The sequence below is a fragment of the Lithobates pipiens genome, unplaced genomic scaffold (genome assembly GCF_037356315.1).
Source record: "Lithobates pipiens isolate NorthernLeopardFrog02 unplaced genomic scaffold, aLitPip1_a1.2 Scaffold_16, whole genome shotgun sequence".
Lineage (NCBI taxonomy): Eukaryota > Metazoa > Chordata > Amphibia > Anura > Ranidae > Lithobates > Lithobates pipiens.
Genome location: NW_027507748.1, coordinates 125,052,975 through 125,077,968, shown reverse-complemented (window position 1 = coordinate 125,077,968; position 24,994 = coordinate 125,052,975). Strand labels below are relative to the sequence as shown.

General features: G+C 42.8%; 1 protein-coding gene across 1 annotated transcript; it reads right to left on the bottom strand.

Moving 5' to 3' along the window:
* Positions 1-212: 212 nt before the first annotated feature.
* On the bottom strand, positions 213-24,006 carry ALDOC (aldolase, fructose-bisphosphate C). Its single transcript, XM_077480431.1, has 9 exons — positions 23,847-24,006; positions 18,671-18,794; positions 16,772-16,983; positions 11,372-11,426; positions 6,374-6,534; positions 6,179-6,262; positions 4,858-5,032; positions 3,210-3,409; positions 213-1,049 (listed from the first exon to the last, which is right to left on the bottom strand). Exons 2-9 carry the CDS (start codon positions 18,780-18,782, stop codon positions 954-956), a joined length of 1,095 nt encoding a protein of 364 aa, XP_077336557.1. The 5' UTR covers positions 18,783-18,794; positions 23,847-24,006; the 3' UTR covers positions 213-953.
* Positions 24,007-24,994: the final 988 nt, after the last annotated feature.

The window sequence follows — 24,994 nt, the reverse complement described above, 5'->3', positions numbered from 1 at the left end:
TTGACTGAATTGTTTCCGTAGGCCGTCACATTTCATAGCTTTGGTAAATCTAAAAGGCAATTGTAACATGTGATCGGCTCATTCTGCCTAGACCAATTTTTATAAAGCAAAAAAAGAGAGCTGGAGATAGATAGATAAAATGAGTGAAGCCAAATAGCTGTGGTGGAGCAATGCCTGTACATTTATGGCTTATTTAAAATAAACAAACTGCATTTCACTGGTTTATTTTTTATTTTATTTGATTTTTTTATCTATTTGGTACATCAGTTGCATACAGATAACGACACTATTTCACAATATACACAGCAGTAACTTATCTAGTGTTGAGGGCTTCTGAACGTTAACACCATCCAATGTACATAAAGGATGGATCTACCTCCCAGAGTTAGAAGTAGCGCACAACCACGCAATCTATGGATGTACCACAAAGTGCAAGACCTTCTACAGAACAGTGCCTGGATGAGTGATAGCGTTACTGGAGAAAGACTGTTCTAAAATAGACACTACCAAGGGTTCAATAGTGTCTACATTGTGCAGGGGAATTATCCCAGTGTACTGGGTCAATGAAAAGTTATTTGTTACATAAACGTCTAGCCTTCTCCTGTCCAGCAGAGGTCAGTCTTATCCACTTGTAAATTATTAAATATACTTTTTTTTTAATATAGCTTTACCATATATTCTCTATCCTTAGACCTGTAAAAAATAAAAGATCTAGTATGAAAAAAATAGTTAACAAAACCAAATACATTAACACTGCAAGACAAAAGGCTGGACCCAATCATTGTATTTAAGATAGCTTATACTAGCAGTGTAATGTTACTGGGGGAGGCTGGGAGGCAAATGGCTGTGGTTATTCCAAGCTTTGGCTGCAGGGGATGTCCACGTGAATGCTGAAGAACGAGGGAAGCAGAGTGGTGGTGTTCTGCAGGTCAGTGCTCATATGGCTACCAAGCTTAATAGGCATGATTAGCAACGTACAGCGACTGACTAGCTGCCCCAGAGTCAGCACCGCTGTGCTCATACTTTCCACACGCCGCTAGGGAATTTGCCTGAAAAAAAAAAAAAAAAAAAAAATTACATTGTTATAATTAAATAATCAGACGTTATTATGTTATATATAAAGAGTTAAAAAAAAATTCAAGTTAAAGTGTATGCAACACCTTACAAGTTTGTTACATGTTCCATTTCGGTCTGCTAAATACACCATTTAAAAAGCAGTGTTTTTTAACTGATAAAACACACACACACACACACACACACACTACAGCCCTGAGAAAGGCTCCCGCCGTCTGCCTGCTCTGCCATCTGACAGTTTTCAAATAGCCAAGGTCAGGAGTCACCCCCAGCATGCCCCTGGCCAATGACATCACAAGTGGGCAGGGCCACTTGGTGATGTCACCAGCGGACCCATTAGATATTTCAGAACTGTAAGACTGCAGAGCTGGCACCATCAGTTTTTAATAAAAAAAAAAAAAAAAAAAAGAAATCGTGTTGCGTTTTTACACTTTTTTTTGGTGAATACGTACAAATGTAGCCCATACTCATTAACATTCACAGGATCTGAGGGCATGTGGCCCTTTCCTGACCTGCATGCTGAGATAAGAGTCTGGTATGGATTTTGGGCCCCCCCCCCCCCCCATGTTTTTGGGATTTTTGGCATAGGGTGCCCCTAGAGATGATGTCTATAGTATGCCTGTAAAGTGGCATATGTTTCTCACAGAGGAGGCCGGGATCAGGAGTTCCCCTTGTTAAAGGGGGCTTCCATATTCCGATAAGCCCCCCGCCCACAACTACAGGCAAGGGTTGTGGGGATGAGGCCCTTGTCCTTATCAATATGGGGACAAGGTGCTTTGGAGGGGCTACCCCAAAGCACTCTCCCCATGTTGAGGGCATGTGGACTGGTATGGTTCAGGTGGGGGGACGCGCTCTCGTCCACCTCCCCCCCCCCCCCCCCTTTTCCTGCCACGCCTTTTTACATTTTGGTTCGGGGTTCCCCTTAAAAATATTCATACCAGACCCAGAGGGCCTGGTAATGGACTATGGGGGAATCCCATGCCGGTTTTTTTTCAATGACTTTTATGTGTATTGCTGGGATCGACAATTCATTATAGCTGAGAGTACTTTTAAAATGACCCCCCCCCTCCCCCCCCCCCTTTTAGAACTGTTATTTTGTGCAGGGACTGTTGTAAACACGGGAAACATGTGCCACTTTACAGGCATACTATAGACACACACCATTGATTGATTCATTTCTCCTGGGGCAGAACCCAGGTCCCCAAACACTTTATGACAATATCATGCTTATAAACCTTAAAAAAGTAGCACTTTTGAATTTACCACGAACACCCCAATTTGTGCGCTATTCGGCGAACACCTGATGTTCGAGTCTAACTTACGTTCGACTCAACATCGGCTCATCTCCATTTACTGCAATTTTTAGCCAAATGAACATTTAAAAAACAAATGGTTTCCAAATGCGTTATTTTACCACATATTTTCAGTGTTATTTAACGCTTAGTGAATTTACCTCATAATTACTAAAACATATGATCATAACCATAGAGGTTAATGGCAGTGGTGCAGAAACGTGCCCTGGAATGCATTTGCCACCCATTTACAAAAGAGTAATTGTAGAGTAGCATGAAGGCCAAGCTCTATATCATCAGTGCCCCGGAAACGGGCCTGCTAAAATTGGTCAGTTACCCTGAGACAGTGGAATGGAGTGGGGATAATGTCAGCAGCCCGGCTGACTGAAGGTGGTGGGGGTAAATACTGAAATAACTGAAAGTTTGTCAGGGGAATTGGGGACAAATGGAAGTTTAAGTAGAATTTTAGGTTTAAAGCAAGCTGGTTCAAAACAAACTATTTACAGCAAGTGTGTGGTAACGGACTGTAGCAGCATTAACTGTATACAGTACCTGAGCTTTGTTGCAGGAGCAGCAGTATGGAAGACTGTCTGCTGCTGGATATAAAGCACTTCAGGCTTAGTGCCATTCAGAAAATGCCTTGTATTTTTATCAACGAACAGAAAAGTGCTTCCTAGAACTGTCCGAGATTGAGATTGTTACATCTGCCTCCCTCTTTACCTCGGCTTATCAGGGGGGGGGGTCTTGTGTGAGCCCAGATATGTTAGGAGTTATGTACAGTGAGCAAACCTATATTGAGCATGCAGATTGTAATATGTGTGGCCAGCTTAAGGAACACATTACCTCTGCACGTGTCAAGAACTCCTCTGTAGCTGCATGCTCATTTTCCTGCTTGCCACGCCAAGCATTCAGTGCAGAGGCCTGGAGAGCACGTCCATAGGAGAAAGTAAGGGCCCAAGGTCTTGCAAGAGGACAGTTGTTCATTGCATTCAGATTAATAGTGGCTTCCTCCTCGCTTTGTCCACCAGACAGGAAAGTGACACCTGCAGACAAAAGTAGGATTGACATTAGACCGTATAGTAAATTAAAAAGACAAAAAACAACCAATTGGCACAGTTACTGGGTACAACGAAGGAGCATTACTTCCAGAGACATTTTAAAGTCCATAAAAATCCATGTAACTAGAGACTAGAAAGTTCACTATAGTGGTTACTGTGTCCGGTCCAGAGCAAGAAGCAACTCTGTAGAGACAGGCGTACCTAAGGGGGGGGGGGGGGGGGCTGCTTCCTGCATGTGCACCCTTCGTGTGTACTGCCTGTACTATATTTTGGATTGCATCTCCGATCATGTGCATAGAGGTGTGAGCCCCCCAGTGCATAGAGGGGGGCTGAATGCGTACAGGCATGTTCAGTGAAGGGGGTTGCCAGATATAGGACCAACCCCAGGTGCCAAATGCTCTAGGTACGCCCCTGCACAGTGCCTTCCAAGTGTAGCTTTAAAATAACCTTTAATCCAAAATAAGAATGGTACTCACAAAAAGGAGTGGAAGTACGTGGGAGGCGATGCATTTGCAGAGCATGCACTCTTTCAGGACACCTGAAGTAGCGCATGCATCCCATGTCCTGCATCGCATCCACCCGACTGTGCGTTCCACCACTACCAGGAAGTAGAGTCATTTACTGGCGCTCTGGATCTACAGGACCCGATCATCACCTGCTGGCGGCTTCTTATTCAGACTGAGAGACAGGACCTTACTACAGTGCGATTTCGCATGCAATTCCACTTTGGGTAACATTCTCATTTTGGATCATCGTTTGTTTTGAAACTACACTTACAAGGCACTGTGCATTTCTCCCTAATCAGTAAATTAGCCTTCCAAATTCCTGTTATAGATATGTCTCCCTTATCCAGTACACTTGGATGGAGTTTTACCTTTGTGCCAACATTTCAAATCATTCTCCCTGATAATGTATTTTTTTTTTAACACATGCATGAAAAGAGGTCATCTCCCATAAGTCAGCCCAATCCTTCGCCATTTGTAAGACTTTACATATTACCCAAACAGTACAGTAAAAAATTGGGAGGGTTTCAGCTGCCAATCCAGAAAGCAGTGGGCAGTGCTAGGTGAGGCCAGCTGCCGATTTCAGACAAGTTATTGGAGACTTGTGAATCAGTAGGATTAAATGCAGATAGCCACACCCCCTGCTACATCTTCTCATCCTACTCTACTGCAAAAATGCCCAGCTCACATGAGGGACAACACTTTAAATTCAGTAACCAGGCAGCAGCATTGTCCCAACACTAAAGGAAGATGCATAAAGCGGACTGCACTAGCAGGATCATTTGTGGGACCAAAGTAAAATGGTATGTGCAAATTTTTATTTTTTATTTTTATTTTTATTTTTTTTTTAGTAAATGGGAGGCTATAATTCTACTTCAAACCATAGACAAAGCCTCAGTGGGGGAACCACATACACACACTTAGTTTTACCTGGAACAGCAGGTGGCACAGTGCGGCGAAGTGCTGTCACAGTTGCCATGGAGATCTCCTCAGCAGTGTATTTCTTGGGGCAGGCATGGCCAGCAGTTACCATGTTTGGTTTCAGTAGTGTGCCCTCCAGATAAATGTGATGGTCACTTAGAGCCTTGTAGACTGCAGCTAGAACCTAAAAAGAAGAGAAGAGAGGTTCAACTTAGGGTTGCCTCCTGTCCGGGATTCAGCCGGACAGTACGGGTTTTGAATCACATGTCCGGGTTTCAGGCCCCCTGAACCCAGACACATTATTCAAACATGAATGTAGCTAGGAACAGGGCTTGACAGCACGGTGAGGGGACACTGTGCGCTGCATTACTATTCTCTTTCGAGTGCCCAAATGTGTCCCAGGTCTGTTACAATCCTATAGTATATACTAGAAAGAAAAAAAAAAACTAAAAAGTTGCTGTTACGCTGTTAAAGTGTTTGGGTTTGGCTTGAAGAAAAAAAAAAATGGCAACCCTAGTTCAACTTTTAAAGTAGTTGTGAACCTACAATGTTATGGACACTTTTTAATGCATTTATAACTATGCAGACCCCACACTGTACTACCTAGTCTGTTCAGCCTGAAGCAAGATGTAAAGCGAGGTTTGAGCAGGGGGCATGTTCAAAAGGCAGACTGATTGGGAGGGGTTGTGTGCCAGAAGCAGGCTGCAATGTGGACTACTACCCAATAGAGCAGGGGTCCGCAAGCTTTTTAAACAGGGGACCAGTTCACTGTCCCTCAGACTGTTGGGGGCGGACTATAGTATGAAAAAAAAAAAAAAAAAAATATGAACTAATTCCAATGCAGAACGCAGGGATCAGGAGTGCATTAGGCTCAGAGTGCAGGGATTGGGGGTGGTAGAGGACACTATGGGGGTGGCCCTGCCCATAACAAGGTCCTCTACCCCCTTCCCATCAACACACATTTCACCCGGACAGTTTGGGTTTGGAATCATGCGTCCGAAACCCGCACATTATTCCAACTGGACTCATTTTTTCCAACTGGACTATGGCTTCCCAGCAGGATTGCTGGCTGCAGATGTCCAAGCTTAGTGTGTGTTACACTCCCTTTCACACTGCCCAAAGCCAACATAGTACCCCATTGTTGGCATCAGTGGGTAGCATAGTGCCCCCTTGGTGTCACTGGGCAAAAAAAAAAAAAAGTTATATTATATTTATTGTGGGTTTTGGTGGTCTTTGATATGTATACGGTGGACAAGAGACTTTCGTCTGCCTGCAACAGATCTAGTTCTTTAGCACTTTTAAACCAGTAGGTATATCAGAGCATACCAACCTTTTCAGTGACGTATTGGCAGCGTTTCAGGTCATGATCTCCATCAGGAAGAATTTCTGGCTCCACAATGGGAACAATACCATTCTGCAAAAAGGATACATTTATCTACATTGAGAACAGGTTATTCTGATTCCTTTTGTCATTAACAATACCATCCTGTATTCCCTGTGCCACCGTACACAACAGCCCATTCACCTGCTGGCAAATGCTTGCATAGCGAGCTAGGACATTGGCATTTTCCATGATGGCCAGTGAAGAGGGGGTGTGCTCACTAATTTTCAATACGCATCTCCACTTTGCAAAGTCAGCACCATCCTTCTTATATTGGGCACAACGCTCTGATAAGCCATCCAAACCTAGAAAACAAAGCAAGGTGTTAACTGATCTGGCAGCTGGACCTATAGGTGGGGGCAGTGCGTGACATTCTTCTGAACACCCTCACAGAAATAAAAAAAAGACTAAAGCTCCATTTCACCCACACAGAAACAAAGAATATAGCTTAAATTTCAGGGACAATAGCAAGGTCCACACCAAAGTCTAATCCCAAACTCTAAAATTTTCACGTGAAGACTAATTGAGAGTCAGCTACCAACGCCCAAAGCCCCATACACACCAGATTTTCTGCTGAGTTTTTCCTTCAGATTTACCAAAAACCATATATGATGAGGTCAAACCTTAGGCGTTGCAATGTGTATGCAATCAGGCAGGCCCTTGCACTACATGGTTTTGGTAAATCTGATGGAAAAACTCAGCAGAAAGTCTGATATAGTGTGTATGGGGCTTTAGGGCCGGTTCACACAGCGAGGCGAGGCGAGGCGACACGGCTCGCCTCGCCTCGCTCCCGCAAGTCGCCCCCGTTCTGTACAATGGAACCGTTCTGAGAGGAGCGACTCGAGTCGCTCCGACTCAGAAAAAAAGGTTCCTGTACTACTTCGGGGCAACTTCGGGGGCGACTTGCATTGACTTCTATACAGAAGTCCTCTGCAAGTCGCCGCTGAGCTCCCCGCAGGTCGCGGCGAGGTAAGTCGGAGACGCCTCGCCTCGCTGTGTGAACCGGCCCCAAGTCCTACATATAACATTTTAAAGCTGAGCTCCAGGCAGAAATAAAATACTTAAATAATGCAACCTCTGTATGGCATTAATTCATTGTTGCAGGTATTTTGGAAGCAGTGGTAGTACTCAAATTTGACATGGTATTTAGCAGACTGTACTGCATAGTTCACTGATGCGCGACACACCTGCACAAAGGTTTTCTAGCACCACAATCTAAGTGGCAGCAGACAGAGTGATCATCACTGAGTTCAGTTAACTATGCAGGTAACCCTTTTTATACCTCCAAACTACTGCCACCAGATATTTAGAGTAAACATCAATGTTCACAATAATTATGATGTAATAAAAAGTCTAATACCCACAGTCACCACAGGAATATCCAGAGCATTACCATATAGTAAACAGTAATGTGGATTCTTTAACCATAGATATACGTCAGCAGAATGGCATAGCTGGGCAAAGTAACATACCCGTATGTTACTTTGAATTTCCTGCTGTGAGTGGCTGGCATGAGCTCCGTGACCCGATTGCCGCAGGGATACCTGCGATCGTGTCACGGAGCTCAAGAATGGGGAGATGCCGATGTAAAAAGCATTTCCACGGTCTGCCTAATGACAGGACACTGATCGTCTGCTCCCCGTCATCGGGAGCATCGATCAGTGTCCGCGTCACACACAGCCCACCCCCCAGAAAGTTAGAAACACTCCCCTAGGACACACTTAACCCCTCCCCCTAGGGGTTAACCCCTCCACTGCCATTTTTTGACAGTAATCCATGCAATTTTATAACATTGAACGCTGTATTAATGTCAATGGTCCCAAAAACGTGTCAAAATTGTCCGATGTGTCCGCCGTAAAGTCATAGTCATGATAAAAAAAAAAAAAAAAAAAAAAAAAAAAAACACACACCCCACCATAAAAAAAAAAAAAAAACTATCCCCTCTGTAGACGCTATAACTTTTGCGCAAACCAGTAAACGCTTAATGCGATTTATTTTATTTTTTTTAACCAAAAATCATGTAGAAGAATACGCAACAGCATAAACTGAGGAAAAGCTATTTTTTTAAATATATTTTTGGGGTATATTTATTTATTATAGCAAAAAGTCAAATAAAATGTGTTTTTTTCAAAATTTTAGCTTTTTTGGTTTATAGCGCAAAAAATAAAAGACGCAGGGGTGATCAAATACCACCAAAAGAAAGCTCTATTTGTCAGAAAAACAAAAAACAAAAGAAGAAGTGATGTCAATTTAGTTTAGGAGCCACAGTGCAATTGTCAGTTAAAAGCGACAGTGCCGAATCACAAAAAGTGCTCTGGTCAGGAAGGGGGTAAATCCTTCCGGGGCTGAAGTGGTTAAAGGGGTTGTAAACCCTCCGTTTTTTCACCTTAATGCATTCCGGTGAGAAATCTTCTGCAGTGCAGGGGACCACAGCCATTATGTGTCTATTCTACAAACTGTCATGGCTGACTTATGAATTCTGAACAACCTGCCTGACTTGTGTTTTCTCACAGTTTTTGGAATGCCCAACTAACATTATCACAGCATAGGCTGTGGCTACTTTGGTCTGACTTTGATCCTACTTCAGCCCATTGACTATCATTGAAGTAGGATCAACGTCGTCGGATCCTTGTCCTAACCAGCCAACATTGTGCAATTTCCTGCCCCCTGCTCTAGCCCCTCCCATTCTGTGTTAGTTTTGATTGGTCAAAGGACCAGTCATACCATCTGAAAAGTCGGATCAAAGTAGTATCCTGTTCATGAAAGTCGGATGGATGTAGGACTAATATCGCAGAGCAAAGCAGGATGAAAGTCGTACTACTGTCGTGTAGTATAGTATGAACCCGGCCTTAAAGGGATGAGGCAGCAACCAATTATATTGCTTTAGCAAATAATCATTGTGTACCATTTTTTACAGGTTGTATTTCGTCACTGGACACCTCAGCATCCTTTCAGGTTTTTCTACCCCCATAACTGGGCAGGTCTATAAATGGGAAGGTCAAGCATTGCATCACCCTCCTCCAACTTAACCCACTTCCTATCCACGCCATTTTTCAGCACTATGATATTTTGACTGACAATTACTCGGTCATGCAACACTGCATCCAAATGAATTGAATACAATTTTTTGGATACAGAGCTCTCTTTTGGTGGTATTTAAATCTATATATATATATATATATATATATATATATATATATATATATATATATATATATATATATATATATATATATATATATATATATAAACTAAAACACAACCCCACACAGTCTCCTTTTGTTTCGCTATAAAAACATTACAAATGATTTTTCTTCATAAATGTATACCAGCAAATTTTTTTTTATAGCATGTTCATTCATTAGATTTACAGTTTTTTGCTTCCAGACAGCAATTCAGTCATTTTGTCGCAGAGCCCGACTTCCTTATCTGCCATGGCTCCCATTACTAGCCAGCTCTCTATGGAGCCACCCTAATGTGTGCCCTCATCCCTTCCAACTAGAGCTGAAACAACTAATCGATTATGAAATGAATCGATTACTATTTTCATAATCGATTAATCGGCCAGTAACATAATGGGGTTAAAAAAACTAAAATGAGCCCTTTATAATACAAAAATAGCAAATAATCGCTACTGTAAATATTACTAAAAAAAAAATTAACCCCTTACAATAGTGATTATCTGCTTTTTCTACAATAAAGGGTATGTTACTAAACGTCTTAGACCTGGTTCATATCTATGTGTTTTTTGGTGCTTTTTGAAGAAATGCATTACAGTTCATTTACATGATTTCCTATGGGACAAGTTCACATCTGAAAGGGTCAGGGACTTTTAACGCTAAATAGTGCTTTTCACTTGTTTTTAAAATGAACGTAATATCTGAACGAAAACCACACACTGTCTGAAAATTCCTTTGACTAAGAAGTTTTCTATTATTTCTAAATTTTCCCGTCACTGTGGTTGAAAATGAACATCAATTTGACCCACTTTTTTTTTTTTAAGGTTATTAACCGATTAATCGAAACAATAATCGGCCAACTAATCGATTATGAAAATAATCGTTAGTTGCAGCCCTACTTCCAACACTACACTAATGTGTCCTGCCATCTCAGCACAGACACGCATAGGCAGCACATGTGAAATGCCCTCCATCCTGCCCACTTGCCTTTAAACAGTTCATCCTGCCAGGGTTTACATATGTATGATTTTTGTACAATTAAACAATTGACAATATTGCCAGCTTTTAAAAACATAGCTTATTATGTCAGGCTTTAATGCTGCTGATTAAGGAGCGAAATAAAATGTATTCTACAAATTTGTGTTACGCTTCTGGTTTTCTTAAGCTGATGTCATTATAGATGGGGGGGGAAACACACACACACACACACACACACACACACACACACCACCCACTATGAAACAATATATGTAGGTCTTTCTGCCAATGCAAACAATACATGTATTTAATGACATTTGTAGATGATTATATATGTCACTTTACGCAGAAGTACTGCATTTTGTCAGCCGCTCCTGCGCTCAAAGTAATTCCTGGCTGTAACTTTGACAGCAGGTTATAGTTGGTAAAACAGTAGGTCATGCTCCAATTTTTTTTTTTGCCTCCAGTACTCATCTCTAAAGCTGGCCATACACCTATAGATTATCTGCAGATTTTCTATGGTTAGATGGAAAGTGCAACAGATTTCTCCATGTTCGCTAAACTGTGTGGATGGAGGAATCTCCCACTTTTTCCATCTAACCATAGAAAATCTGCAGATAATCTATAGGTGTATGGCCAGCTTTACAGTCAAGAAACCCAAGTGATTAAATGTTCAACAAGCTGGGTCCAACTGAATATTATCCTAGTGCAAGTTTATTTTTATTTATTTTATTTTTTTTAGATGCATTCCATATTTTTACAAGCTTGATTTTATTAATATATAGACATTTGTAGAATTACCAGTAGAGAGCAATAGCTCGCACATCCTTTGGGTTAAGAAGATCAGTTGCACAGGGAATTCAACTGACTTGCTCTGGGATCTATCTATCTATCTATCTATCTATCTATCGACAGACACACACACACACACACACACTCTCCCCATTAACTAAACCCCACAACTTCTCAGAATTGAATTACCTACCTTGAGTTGTGGTTTCCCCATCAGTACCAGCGAGGGGAACAACCCCTTTATCCACCTGTCAGAAACATCACATAAGATACCATTAGAGGCTGTAACAAGGATCTATTTCCATCCAATTAAAAAAGGACAAAAGATTTAAAAAAAAAAAATAAAAAATAAAAAGTACAAAACCAACATTGACCTTCTAGATTTCAGTTTGGTCTATTGCAACTTGATCAGTGCAAAATAATTTCCAAGAGCTACTCCACTTGAACATGGGTGCATGTAAAGCAAATCTCTACGTTATCTTGGTCTCTCCCATTTAATGCTCTAATAATAGAAACTAGATGAGTGGAAGAGCCGATGATCCGTCCTTTGCCTGACCTAGAAATTCCAGCAGCCCTAGCACAATAGCTACACTGCTCATTCTTTGAAGCAGAATGTCTTGTCATTTTGTTACAAAGAACATTCAGTTATTTTTATGTTGTGTTAATAGTTTTACTCCTCTACACAGCACTTAGTTGAGAACACTGAATATTTGTTTTCGTCCCAGTAGGGCCAATGGGAGAGGGGAAAAAAAAAAAAAAAAAGAGAGAAAGTAGCTAAACTAATCAGTATAGTTGTGATTTAGAAAGTTGTAGCACCCTAGGGCATGCACAGAAACAAGGGAGAACACAAAAAAAAAAAAAAAACCCCACACGCACAAATAAAATCTTTGGTGGGAATAAATAAATACCAGGACCTCAATGCTGCAAGAAAATCATGCCAAGCCTAACCATATAAAAATGGGTTAGGCTTAAAGAGGAAGTAAACTCTCTCACTGATGCTTCTTTTCATTTAGCCCATTATAATAATTATCAGACTACAGCCACTGTAATCCAGCCCAAATTGCATATTACTTACTGTTTAAAGAAACTTAAAAAAAAAAAAAAAAAAACACACACACACCACACACACACACACACACACACACCTTGTTTCCAGGGGTTAGCCAGCACTATCTTAAGTATTGTTTTCTGAGTCCATGGTGGAGTGTATTTCCACCCTTACATTGAGCACTTCCTGCACTGTTAACCAAGCTTCCTTCTCAATCCAACGTTCATTCCAATGGGCAGGGTGTTTTGGTAGCGCTAAATAAAAGCTATCCCAACCCACCCCTAGGATGAAATTTTGCAGGAATTTTCGGAACGTCCCGCAAGCACACTACCCAAGCATGAAAAGCCACACTGAAATGAATGGGAAGCGGGTTTCAGGCACTTAGCAGAGGCTATTCCCAGTGCTAATGTTAAAGCGCCTGAAAAATCGCCCTAGTGTGAAAGGGGTCTAATACACAGAAGTTTAAGCGGATCCTTTTATATTGGGGGGGGGGGGGGGTTGGGGGCAGGTATAAATCAGGCATCACTAAATAGATTATCGCAGTCCAGATCAAGTCACTGTTCCATCCAGACCACCGTAGTACTACCAATTTAGGAGGAGCTGCTTCTTTCTCCCTGCCACTGCTGGCAGAACATTTGCAGACATAGGGTGGGGGGGGGGGGGGGGTACAGCAGCATTAGATGGATGGAGGCAGCGGGAGCTGCCAAAAATCTACATTTTCATATTAAAAACTGGTGCAGGGACATAGCTGGGGGGGGGGGTTTGAAACACACAACCCCTCCCCAGAGCATCAGTGCAGAAGTAGTAACATTAGGTGTGCTTCAACTACATTGCCGCACACTTGACAGGCACTGACACACGCTGTTGTGTGCTGCCTGAGCCTGCTGTTACAGCGTCTGACCACTGGGGTGTGCTGGCCCGGGCCATTGGGCTGAGGGAGGCTCTGTCAGCAGGAAGGGGCGGGGCCAGGAGCTTCATTAACGCTCTGACCCTGCCCCATGTAGCCTGTATGTGCTTGGAGCAGAGGGAGAGCCGAGAGTGCCTCCTCTGTACATCCGAGGGCCCTGTCATGGACTGCTGAAAGCCCCGCCCTCTACCGCAGAGAGCAGGAGGCGAGCCCACTGGCCTCGGCAAGTCTTTCTGCCAATACAAACTGCCTGCAGAGAGTAGACTCACCGTTATGCCATGTCATTTCCTGTAGTCGCAGCCGCAGTCTCTGGTCATTCCATGTAGTACATCTCCAGTCTGATTATCTGTGCATTTGGCTAGTGGCTGCGGCTACTGTGACATCAATGGGCAAGTTTAATGGCAGCACCATGAAGCTAAGCATTGATGTCACGGCAATGTGTAGTCAATGATGCAGCTGCTATGTTCATTTAGAGATAGGTGGTTCTGATTAATCATCCCCTTTGAGTCCTTGTTCACATTGACTTTAAAATCGCACAATGTCATCTGAAATTGCAAGATTTCAAAGCCACATGTGAGCGCGACTTCAGGTGTGACTAGGAAGACAGCTTCATGCACAGATGTCTATGCAAGTCACACCTGAAATCACCAGGAGTAGTGTAGGAACTACTTTTTCAAATCAGTGCAGCATTTCAACATGGCCATTGCCAGCAATAGGGTGCGAATTATGTGATTTGACAGGTCAAATTGCACAAGTTGCTCCAATGCGAACGGGGGCTTAGGCCATTCTTATACCCAATTTGGTCATGTCCACTACTCTCTGCGGCATGCTCAACAGAATTAGTTTTTCAACTGTATCCTAGGAGGGCTGGTATTTGTCATTGCTGTAATCTCTAGCAACCAGTAATGTGCAGTAACCACTAGCAGCCAATCAGCAAACAGAAATAATGTGCAGTAATGTCTAGCAACTAATCAGTGAGCCGTAACCTCTAGCAGCCAGTCAGTGAGCGGTAATGATACACTAACCGGTGGCAACCAATCACAATTGCTGCCTGATCTGCCACAGTAAACTGATTTTGAAAATGTTTTCCCAGGGTCCATTTAATTTTAAAGAGGGTTCTGGCTCTCCCTGCTCCACCTCAGTGCCTCCAGCCTCCTTTATATGAGATCATGATTTCAGGGGCCTAGTCACAGAGCCTAATGGGAAGCTAAAATAAATATCTGAATGAATTCCTGTACCCTTAGATTTAATGAGCATTTAACCCTTTTAGTGTGAGAATGCCCCACTGCAAAAAAGGTACTTTTTTTATTCTGCTTGGACTTTAAAGGGCCAGTTCACTACATTTTGTTCTGCATCAAAAATGCATGGAAAGAAGGTTATATGGTTTGCAATGGCATAGTTCACACCAGTGCAGTCTGTTACAGGGCTTTTCACTTCCCAAAAAAAAGACGAAGACGAAGACGAAGACGAAGACGAAGACGAAGACGAAGACGAAGACGAAGACGAAGACGAAGACGAAGACGAAGACGAAGACGAAGACGAAGACGAAGACGAAGACGAAGACGAAGACGAAGACGAAGACGAAGACGAAGACGAAGACGAAGACGAAGACGAAGACGAAGACGAAGACCATGCTGCATTTTTCCTGCACTGGACTGTACTGGAACGCAGTAAGATACATCAAAAATGTACTGGACCCGGTCACCCTAGTATAGTGAAAAATAAATGCATCTGGAAATGCATCCAAAATGGATCTGGGGTGCATTTTTGTGGTGTGAACTGGCTCTTAGGCTACATGTTTGAAATGTCATTTACATAAAAGGTAGGAAAGAAAATCTGGGGCAAAGTCCAAAGATGGAAAACTTAAGTCTATTTCATCTTGTGAAAATAGACCATAAAAATTGTACTAGAAATAATTGTATCTAGTCAATTTAGTTAACATGTTGCAGCCTGAATCAAGCATAGGAGAGGACAGAATATTTTGAATGCAGGCATTAACAAGCCCTGAGGGCTTAACTTAAAAATGTACTGTATATCTGCCATTAAACAATTCGAGAATTTTCACCAAAAGAAACATTTTTAAGATTGCATAACAACCAATCAACATCCACCAGGGTAACCTTCCACACTGGAGCTTACCCGGGATAGACTCCTGCAGCAAGAGGGTCACAAGTGAGTCTGGATTAGCAAGTTTAACTTGCTTGGAGGTTGGGGGTGGCGGGGGCTATAAGACATTTTGCCCTGACTTGGCAAACTGCCAGTGTTCCTTTAAAATTCTAAAAATTACTATGACTTAAAGCTCAGCTCACGCCGCTTCTCCTTCCCATCAGATCAGGTGATCTAGGAGGAGAAATCCGTGTGAGTGGCTCTGCCTTAGGGCTGGTTCACACCAGAATCAAAGCCTGGGACAAGGGGAGCAGTGATGTTGCACGGTTCGTGTAAATGTGGGGCTGTCCTGGGGTGGTGATGTAATGGAGGAGCGGTAGATGGAGTTAAAACATTTTTTATTTTATAATAATAATAGTGATTTAGACCTCTGCTGGAAGAACATTTTACTGATTGAACCTCCATGAGTTTTAAAATTCAATATTTATGGCTGTATAGCAATACTCATAGGTGTTGATTCTGTATGGGTTCCAATTGGGCGATTGTAACATTTATAACTTAATTTTGTTTGTTGTTCTCTTTTAAATTGATCAGGATGGGGGTACCACTAATTAAGCCTATAGTTGTAAGGTCACTACCACATGAGGTCTATAAAGCAAGATGGATCTGAGACACTAGCTGCCAGTTGACGCCTGCCCGGTCCCCCCCCGGGTAATGACATCACCAAAATCCCTGCCCCTTTGTTTGTAGAGGTCAACCGGAGACTGTCTCGGCCAAAAACTGAATGTGGCCTGGGATACAGCCCTGTGCAGTAATCTGTCGCATTCATTCACAACGGCTTCCCAGCCAGCAAAGACATGCCTCACCATGAGCACTGGTGTGACTCTGTACCAATGCAGAGCTGGTCTTCATTACCACCAATTTCTTAATCCAGAGATATTGCTTGAATTGGTCTACCACCAGAAAAAGGGTCATTAACACATTACTTAACTGCGCTGTATGACTTTGTGCTTTTGCTGCAAACTCCATAGCTGCAGCAGGGTTGGTGCAAGGATTTTAGTCTACTTAAGCAAAAGGTGCATTTTGGTGCCCCTACAAGCCAGAAGGCAGGTGTTTACACCAGCGCTCCCCTGCCAGGCAAGTCACTGGAACCCAGTGCCAGAACTTGTTCTGGTACTGGGCTCCAAGGTTCAGCTCCTTAGATTTTACCACTCTCACCTCCTGGAATGCTCAGGTGGCTGCTTATTGCTTGCGCTGGACCTGCCCCGCAGGCACTGTAGAGCAAATCATTCTCAGATCAGTATGGGCTCCTTGTAAAGCTCATTTACTACGTAAACATTTATAGCCTGGCAACAGGTTCACTTTAAAGGACAAGGATAGAACAAAATATAAATGGAATCTTCTGAAGCCTGTCGGTGGAGTCGTCCAATATTCTTTTTATTCCAGCTGAAGAGGAGGGTTTCCCCCCCCCCCCCCCCCGAATAGTAGATTTAATACACAATGCAGACAGATATGCATTTCCCAACTCTTACCTTAATTCCTACAAGAATGCCTTTGTCCTTAATCATTTTGACAAAATTGGTGCCACAGTCTGCCTGTTGGTACATGGTCTCATGGAAGAAGATAACGCCGCCAATGCTCTGTTGCATACGCTCATCGCCTTTGAAGAGAAGCTGACGGTACAGACGCCTATTCTCCTCAGTGTTCTCCACGCCAATGCCACTAAAACGCTTGGCCATGCTCCCTGACAGAAGACATTTTACCAACAGTAATTTGAACAGTTCAAAATCATCAGACAGAAGAGTTTTCAATAGTGGAGGCAAGTCAAAAAACAGTCAACAGGTTGTGGTACATAAAATGCCATAGACTAAAAGAACATCTAGGACAAGGATCACATATTTAGGAGCCTGACCTGCTTCAAGCTGTTTTTGTATTCCCATAGACCTGTATGCAAGGGCAGGCAAAGGTGATGGCTGCCTGGAGCATTTCAGCTCTTCCTTTATCACCTAAAGAGAAAAAAGGCCATTGTCCTGGCACTGCTTATATGATGAGAAAGGAAATTCTGACACAAACAAAAGCCCTTTATTCTTCTGGCTGTGAGTTACAAGAGTACTTGCATGAAAGGTTATAAATGTATTCCCAAAAATAGCGTGCAAGATTCTAATCAATGCATTTTGTTGAGTGTTCGTTTGCAAATGGGAGCTGAACGGTTTTTAGTCAATATCTGAAAAACTAAAGAAGCAACATAAAAAAAAACACAAGCTTTTTTGCTCTATGGATTATATGCTTGCCAAAAAAACTGACAGCTTGATTTTCACTTTATACATTTACTATGGCTTTTCCCATTATGCCTAGCATTCTTTTATTGTTCTCATAATCTTTTAATGCGGGGGTCAGCAATCTGTAGATTGCAGACAGGTGATTGGTAGATCGCGGTCTGGGCTTACTGACCCGCCATCCCAGAGCATCAAACAGAGTGAACTGCAGTCACAGTATACCTGCTTTCCTGTGGGTTTGCTGTGCTTAGCCATAGATTTCTATTATAGACAGCAGTGGCCCATCCATTAAGGGTGCAGCCCCTCCATCACACTACCCCCCCCCCCCCCCCCATATGTGTAACGGATAGATTCATGCATTGTGGACACTGGCTGCATTTGTGGTTTTTTTCCAGAATTTCAGTTTGTTTGCGCCGCCCCTCCCCCCCCACCCAAAAACTGAGCACCATCCACCACCGATTATATCCTGCGGGTTTGGTGCACTTTCTGAATGCAGGAATTTTGATGCGGAACTTTGTGCAGTACAGCAAACAAGGGGTTAATGCAGGCAGCGTTGTGTTGCTTTCTCACCACCTGCTTTAACCCCTTGGACTCCGCAGAAGCATGCATTTGCGGTGTGCTTGCAGCATGGCCCCCCCATTTGCTTGAATGGGTCATGATTGGCAGGCGGTAGCACCCACCAAAAGCAACAGGGGCAATTACAGCATGTGTACACCTTTTGGATTCATTCACAAGTGCAGCAGACACTGCTGCTCCTCTGAAAAGAGATCCTTTTTAACAGGTGATGGAGGAGGCAATATGTTGCTTCCTCACCACCCGATTTAAACCCACGACTGCCACGCAATACACATGATTGGGACATGGTAGTATGGCAATTATAGGTTTAAATCAGGTGTGAAGGGGTGAAACTGTGCCCAGTGATTTTTGACTTCTCCCATGTTGTTCAGGTAGATCCCCCACCTCTTTAAGTTTGCCTACCCCTGGATTAATGTAAAAAAAAAAAAAAAAAAAAAAAAAAAAACACAGGGACTACCTACTTACATTGACCAGCTGCAGCAATAATTTGCAAGAGATCATAAAATTCTTTAAGGTCATATTTTACAGCTAGATATAGCCACTCCCACTGTGCATTGTATCCATCTCCCCATCACTCACCTACAGACTCATCAGCTGCCAGGATACCCTTCCCTTCAGCTACAATCTGCTGGGCAATGTCAGACAGCTCTTTCTTCTGCTCCGTACTGAGTGCTGGATATTGATGGGTCATTTTGAACTTTTCCTGGAGATAGACAGAAAGGAAGCGTTTACCTAAAGCAAAAATCTAAAAAGCTATCCCATTCGCTTGCAAAAGTAAATTAATTTAAAAAAAAAGCAACTTTTGCAATCTTTTTAAATCTGTAGCTTCTACAACAAATATATGTGATCCTGTCATGAAGGTCCTCATTCCAGCACCTATTTTTTAAGCAGGCTATACATTATGAATCCCCCCCCCCCCACCATAGGTGGAAAGAAAGAAAATAGCTTGATTTCCCCATCACAGCGTTGATGGGGAAATCGCTCCTGAAGTTCTATTGTGTTCTGCTGGTAGAACATATTGATAAGTGTTGCCAGCTTATAAGCCAGCAGCACTAATGGTTCAGGATGGATCGACTTGTAAACAACCAATCTGCCTATGCATGGATCAAAATTCGGCTGAACTGGGCAAATTTCATTCCATGCATGGCTGGCTTCATGGGATGCCAACGGTCTTCAAACTGTGCTCCTGCATGGTCACACTTTTCATTTTAACCCTTGATGCCGACTAAAGGAAGCCATGCCAACACACATTAGGCAGGCATAGTACACCATTATCAACATCGGGAAGCCAGTTCAGGGCAGTGATGTACAATAGAAGCTGGAGCAAATTTATGTACAGAAAGTTGCTTAAAAAGATGCTGAAGTCCATTCTAGTTAAAATGTACTGAATGTTGGGTCTTTACACCAAAGAAATGCAGCCCAGATGCGCTTTTGATGCAGTCCAGTGCATCCCCCCCCCCTTATTTTTCGGAACCTGAAATGGGGACGTTTGTTGCGTTCTTGAAGCTTTTAAGAGTGTTCCAGTACAAGAAAAAAAATAAAAAAAAAAATAAAAAAGCAGCATGTTCTACTTTTTTTTCTAAAATGCACTGGAACCGCAAGCACTGGTGTGAACTATGCCATTGTAACTGGCCCTAAAAAAAAAAAAAAATTAATAAAAACCACTGAAAACAGAAAAAGATGACGTCTTTATTACTTGTTGAACAGAACATCATACTTATTTGTATATCTTCCGTGAAGCAACACTGTTTTACTTTTTCTGTGTACCCAAGTAGAATGCAGAAATGATATAAAATGTAAAGAAAAGAAAAGGGTTAAAAAAAAAAAATAAAAAAAATAAAAAAAAGGGAAAAACTGCTAGATATCAGCAGCATTTTAAAACAACCCATTCAGTTTAAAAAATAGAAATGAAAAGGCAAAACATTTGTTTGTATAGATATATTTCCAAAAAAAATAAAAATAAATAAAAAAAAGTTAAATATCTTTTCCCCTTTTTATAATATAACATAATGTAATGCCCTCTGTTCTCAGCTGCATAAGAGCTGTCGGAGAAGCAGAAGCACACTGAGCTTACCAGTGAATGGCTGTGCAGCGGGGGCGTGCAAGACAAGTCTGATCATTGGAGGAGAGCACATTCAGCATAGCTAGAGAACTGACTATAGTATGTTCTGCTGCTTAGTATGGTCAGTTTTTAATAGAATGCAAAGGGAACAACAGGAACACCAGCGATTTCCCACAAAGGAAGAAATACAAAGAAAACATGGATACTGTTGCATCTGGAATATGAGGTGTTGGGGTAACGAACACTTTAAGATTAGGAGACAAGGATTTAAAGAAGAGCAAAGAGGGGCATGTGGCAAAAAACAAAAAAACCCTACACACATGCTTTTTTGCATCTGCGTGCAATTATACAAACTTTTTTTGTACAGCGATGTGCTTTTTTGGCTCCATGGACTTCAATGGAAGCTGATAAACTGTTTGCGCTTATAAGTGGATAAAAATAAAATAAAAGAGCCCGTATAAGCACTTCCATAATGGTGTGAAAGGAGAAACGAGTGTCACCCGGTTAGACTTTACTTCTACTTCCCACAGAAAAAAAAAAAAAAAAAAAAAGTAGGTTGAATAATAAGCAAGGTTATTTGTTAAATTTGGGGGGGGGGGTCACTAAATGATGTCATCTCCTTTGGGTCACTGCACATACACCTTGAGGCTGCTTGTTAGAGTTAATAGGATTTAACTGTCTAAGGATAGAAGCCTTGGAGATGGGTAAAGATTTTACTTTCCAACAAAGCTCTCTGTGATAATGCCACCGAGCATCCTCCAAGTCTCCTAGAAACAGCAGTCGGTAAAATAAATGGGCTTCTTGGAAGGGAACCACTAGCCATGTCACTTATGTGCTCACTAATATATAATCATAAAATCGAGGGATTAACATGAATGCCGGACTAATTAAAATCATGTACATTCTACAGGTGGTAAACGCTTCAACAGATGCTGCTTACAGGCTCCTCTATAATGAATCCCCCTGGCGTTCTGGGTAAGTGCACCATCTGAGTAACGTGGCAGCTTCTGCTGACGGATAACCAGCTACCATAGCAACCAAAACAAGAAGGCTTTGTAGCGAAAATTAGCAATCTGCAACAGACTGACACCATTCCCCAAAAACAGGCCAGTTCAGAAAATCAATAGGCAGGAGAAGGGTCTGACCATAGCAGGCAGTGAGAGGTTTGCTAAATGTTCTCACCTGCTTAATATTATATCAGTTAGAATTCCACTGGGTTTAAAAAAGCAATTTTCCTTTGTTCCCCATTAGAAACAAGTCATCCCTTTGTTCATTCAGAAGAGACACATTGATCTGTCCTTAGGCCAAACCTATTCTTCATGTAATGACCTTGAATTGTCCTTCATCTACCACCAGCCTGTCTAAGGCTGCACAGCCAATAAATACCATACCATGTTCATCGCCTAAAAGCCTTTGCGCTATTAAAAAGGTTCAGCCCATCCAAAACCACACATTTTGTTTTTGGTGGAGAGCAGAACCATCCATTTCATGTAGCCGACAGTGGCTCGTTGCAAAGAAGCCTTCACTCGAGTTCCTTGGTCTCCACCCCTACTGTGGCAATCACGAACGGTTAGCACGCTAAAATAAGCAACTCCGAAAGACAACCTGAATAGAAAACTCAAAACGCCTAAGGCTGGGTTCACACAAGTGCGGCTGCAGTTTGCGGTCTGAGGCAGGTCTGTTCACCAGTTCAGGTATAAATCTTTGCCTTAAAGTGGTTGTATAGGTTTTTTTGTTTTGTTTTGTTTTTAAATGAACACACATGTTATACTTGCCTCCTCTGTGCAGTTAGTTTTGCACAGAGCAGCCCTGATCCAGCTGTTCGGGGGTCCCGCGGCAGCTGTCTCGGCTCCACCCCGCTAAAGCTAACCCCTTCTGCAAAGCCCTTTCTCGAGGGGGTTAGCTTACCCATAGACGTCAAGTGTATGACTTGGTCCCGCCAATGGCTGCGCTGCTATCAATCTATCCAATCAATGGTCAGACTCAGTGGAGAAGAGGACGCGCACAGCAGGTAAGCGGGCTCAGGCAAGTAAAAAAGGGGGGGCGGGGATGGTTGGGCTGGTGTGAGGTGTTCCCCCCCCCCACTTTAATGCAGTGGATGCATTAAGGTGAAAAAACACAAGCCTTTACAATACCTTTAAGTTGCACTTGAACAGGACCTGGCATGTGGTCAATTTATCTAAGCCATACATAAGAGGCAAGGGGGTGTCTCACCCACATCAAGATCTGCAAATAATATTGCTTTTGGATGACTTAGCCACATAAAGTATCAGGCCCAGTTCATGCAACATCCACTTTATTTCTCTTTCATACAAACATGCCTGGGCAGCTTACCTAGGATATATACTCTCTTGCTACTACAGATAGTTTACAAAAACGTCAGTAATTTTAAGGTGCTTTCACACTGCTCTGTTGGGGGGGGACAGGACACACATATGCATTTTTTATGAGATTATGGTTCGTTTTCTGGATGCCCGACTCCCAGAATGTACCTATGAAACATGAATACGTGACAAAAAAAAAAAAAAAAAAAGCACCAAAAGCAGTGCGATTCAGTTCATTTCAAAAGGGTGCTGCGTTTGAGTTTTTGGGCACCGCACCTGCAGCGCAGTGGTGTGAAGAGTAGCCTAGGGTTTAAAAAGGGAAATGTTTATTGCATTTTTAAACTAGGTAAAAACTTGCAAAAAAAAAAAAAAAAATGCATCAGTGTGAAAGCAGCCTTATAAATTCAGATTAAAATGTGACCCTTCCCTACTTATTTACAGTCTTGGAACAGTCACAATTAGCAGTTCTGTAGCAGAAGATATTTCATCAGAAAGTTCAAGAAAAATTTAGCAAAATAAGACTAAATCTAACACAGTACTCAGAAGGACACACACACACACACACACCATCCAAGGTTTCATTTATTTTTACAAATGAAAGGTTTCACTAGTTGATGTTAACAGACAAATGTATACTTTTGAAAGCATCAGTTATGAACAGGTGAGAAAGCAAGGTCTTTCTTTCCATGCTGCGTGATGGATAGAACTGCAGGCATAATACATGGCAGGGGGAGGGGTCAAAAAGAATTAAACCTGTCAAATGGCCTACTTCTAGATCTGTACAATGGGGGCAATATCTATTACTAGTACACAAACACCTATTTTTAGAGTGATGGTCTGATAAAAAAAAAAATATTATATAAAAAAATAGTATTGCTGTAATTTCTGCAGATTTCTGGCACTCAAGCAGCAAAAAAAATAATTACAAAAATAAACCCCCCACCACACACCTATGCAGATCTACAGATCGCAACAGCTGAGCCTCCAAGGGCGCAGATGATGACTTGTACCTTCTCTCCTAGTACTAGAGGCAGCACACAGCCATCCTCATCTCTCTGCACACTCCCTGATGGCTCTTGCTATACAGAAGATGTACAGCAGCCATCTTTAAAGCTCTAGGTCTTACATCCATTTAGCAGATGAGCTGGAGAAGCCATTGCATAACTAAAATACAATACAAGCAGCTGCAGATGTACATAGACAACAGATGATTGTGAGAAGTGGTGATCCGCAGCTCATCCAGAAGTAAATACCAACAAGATAGAATAATGCAGCAAGCAGAGAAGTCCCATCCATCCATCCATCCATCTCTCTCTCTCTCTCTCACACACACACACACACACACACACACAGCGGGGCTTGCACTCACCTGTACGTTTTATTGATGAATGCTAAAGCCCGATCTGATCTGTGCAAACTGATTCTGCTGCAGAGCTACGTGACTCCAGAGATCTAATACCCGCTCCTGGCCACGCCCCTCGCCGCTGATTTAGTCTTCTCCCAGGAGTGTCGACGTCACGCCTGTCAATGGTGGCCACGCCTTTTACCTTGGTGTCTTGTTTCTTGGTCCTCCTGATGAAATCAAGCTTTCTAAAATGTGTTAATAATTCATCTGTCAGTGTCCTTGCCGGCCAGATGATGGATCATTTGTCAATAAATTTATTTTGTATTGTTTAGTGTTAATGGCAGCTGGTGCTATATTTTTTTTTTTTTTTGGGGGGGGGGGGGGGTTCTAGGAAATTCACCCCCCCACATCCCCACCCCAGTCGGAAGGATCACCCGCACCCCTCCTCTGACGGTCGGTCACAAACTCCACACTCAGTGCTGGGAGAAGGTCATCCAGCCCCCAGAGCAAAGATGTCAAACTGCGCCCCTCCCTCCCTTAGGATTAGGGTCAGGGCACCCCAACCCTGCAATAAACAATTGCACCCAGGGAAGCTGCCCCTCCCGCCCACCCCTTGTGCATTTATCCCATCTAGGTCGCGGGCGGCACTTCCCCGGGGCGGCAGCTGCACCCCGCATCTCCTCCTCTTCGGCTTCACTTCGGATTCCCATGTATCTCCTCCTCTTCTACCTCTTTTCCTCCAATATCAGCATTTCTCCTCTATGCCAATTGTGTCTCAGGACCCGCTTCCTGATTGGCCGGGAGGAGAATCAGGAAGACATTAGCGAATATTAATTCACTATTGTCACACAAGTGGGCGAGCCCACCCTTTTTTGAAGCCAATTAGAGCCTCAGGCTCTAATCACATGCTTCTAAAGAAAAAAAACGATTGGAATCCATGCATCCAGCACTCTGCATGTAGGTTAGGGGCTGGGCACATGGATTAGGGGGTGGTGCCCATGCTCCCCGTATGAATGTGATTGAAACCAAGAAGTCATCCGCCCAACAAGGTGAGCGGCGGGGAGCTGTGGGATGCTGTACCGCTGGAGCCGAGGTGAGTATAGTTCCGCTTTAAGGCCTAATGTTCAGGCATACTAGAAGAGAAGGCTGAAAAAAAACACATCACCAGCGCA